At 36.4% G+C, this 2,069-nt stretch overlaps 1 protein-coding gene across 1 annotated transcript; it reads right to left on the bottom strand.

Annotated features, from left to right (window-relative positions):
- Nucleotides 1–504: 504 nt before the first annotated feature.
- Nucleotides 505–920, bottom strand: LOC100812562 (histone H3.2). Its single transcript, XM_014772374.2, is given in 2 exon segments — nt 505–572; nt 575–920. Coding segments are annotated over 2 exon segments (408 nt in total). The 5' UTR covers nt 915–920.
- Between the last annotated feature and the right edge of the window lie 1,149 nt (nt 921–2,069).

Genomic DNA, 2,069 nt, shown 5'->3' with positions numbered 1-2,069 from the left:
GTCAAGACTATCACAGTCTTCTTTACATTTCAAAGACCATCAGAGTCTTTTGTCAAGACTATCACAGTCTTCTTTACATTTCAAATACTTCAATGTCTTTTGTCAAGACTATCACAGTCTTCTTTACATTTTGAAGACTTCAATGTCTTTTGTCAAGACTATCAAAGTATTCTTTATTTTTCCAAGACTATCAAATATCAAAGTTTGTTGTCTTTCAGAGACTATCAATGTCTTATGCCCTTTACATTTCAAATACCATCAGAGTCTTTTATTAAGACTATCACCATGTGTTTGGATGAGGAATTTAAAAATTTCTAAGAAATTTAAATTCATAACATTTTGATTGCCTTGATTTCAATTCCTTTCCTTTTGTAAATATTTTGTTTGGATGAGGCAATTCAAATTCTTGTATTTTAATTTCCTTGTTTGGACAAAGTGATTCAATTTCAATAAAATTCAAATTTTCATTTTTAAATATTTATTTAAAAATTAAAATTTCAATATTCAATGAAAATAAACAAGAGCCCAACAAGGTAGGCCTAAGTCTTTGGGCATAATGGTAACTCTCTTGGGTGAATGGTGCAGAGGTTGGTGTCCTCGAAGAGCACAACGAGGTAGGCGTCTGCGGCTTCCTGGAGAGTGGAGACAGCGCTACTCTGGAAGTAGAGATTGGTCTTGAAGTCCTGAGCGATTTCCCTTACGAGTCTCTGGAAAGGAAGCTTCCTTATGAGAAGCTCGGTGTTCTTCTGGTACTTTCGGATCTCCCTCAGTGCCACCGTACTTGGCCTGAAACGGTGCGGCTTCTTCACGCCGCCGGTCGCCGGAGCGGACTTGCGTGCTGCTTTCATGGCAAGTTGCTTTCTTGAAGCTTTTCCTCTAGTGGACTTCCTTGCGGTTTGCTTCTTACGAGCCATTTCGAACATAGAGATTGCTTGACTTTGGAAGAAGACTAATGAGTACAAGCACGATGTGAGTACGAACACGTTTTGAGAAATTGAAATTCCTAGATTTTTAGGAGAATTTCATATGACTCAGTTTTGGTTAATTAAATTTCTCTATTAAAATTCCAGGTATTTAATTTCTTCTTAAATTATTATCCAAACACTAAATTTAAAATGACAGTAATTTAATATCTCATTTAAAATGAATTACTCAGATGAAAGTATCCATCCAAACACACTCTCAGAGTCTTCTTTACTTTTCAAAGAACATCAGAGTCTTTTGTCAAGACTATTAGAGTCTTCTTTACATTTTCAAGACTATCAGAGTCTTTTGTTTTGTAGAGACTATCAATGTCTTCTGCCCCCTTTATCTTCAAAGACTATCAGAGACTTTTGTCTTCAAGACTATTAAGGTCTTATTTACTTTTCCAAGACTATCAAAGTCTGTTGTCTTGCAGAGACTATCAATGTCTTCTGCCCTTTACGTTTCAAAGACTTCAATGTCTTTTGTCAAGACTATCACAGTTTTCTCTACATTTCAAAGGCTTCAATGTCTTTTGTCAAGACTATCAAAGTCTTCTTTACTTTTCCAAAGCTATCAGAAACTGTTTGTTGAGACTTCAATGTCTCCTTTATTTTTCAAAGCCTATCAAAGTCTTTCGTCAAGACTTCAATGTCTCCTTTACATTGTAAGACTTCAAGGTCTTTTGTTTGATGTACCTGATGCCTCTTACATTTTTTTTTCTTTTTACAGGTTTCACTGCTTGGGTTTTCGCTAGTAGCCAGTCGGATGGAAAGATCGCTAGGATGAAATTAGTGTCCTTATCTTTACTTACCTTTTTCATTTTCAATAAAAGATAAGTAAAAAGGGATAACTGTCAGACCCTAATTTCTTCTGAGGATGATCATTTGCTAACGTTTTGATTCTTGTTAGCCAAGTTGTGTTTCTTGACACCAGTTGTTGCGCAATACGAATGGTTTTTCGACGTTTCAGCAAAGAATGCAGAAAATACTCAAGTGGGAGGGAAAAAGGGTCATTTTGGAGCTTTTTTGACCCCTGACTCGCCCAAGCTAGCCTCTGGCTTGTCTGGGCCCCCAAATAACTTAGACATGAAGTAACCAGCTCGC

Source organism: Glycine max, chromosome 20 (genome assembly GCF_000004515.6).
Source record: "Glycine max cultivar Williams 82 chromosome 20, Glycine_max_v4.0, whole genome shotgun sequence".
NCBI lineage: Eukaryota > Viridiplantae > Streptophyta > Magnoliopsida > Fabales > Fabaceae > Glycine > Glycine max.
Note: the sequence above shows the minus strand (reverse complement) of the source record. Positions and strands in the feature narration are given on the sequence as shown.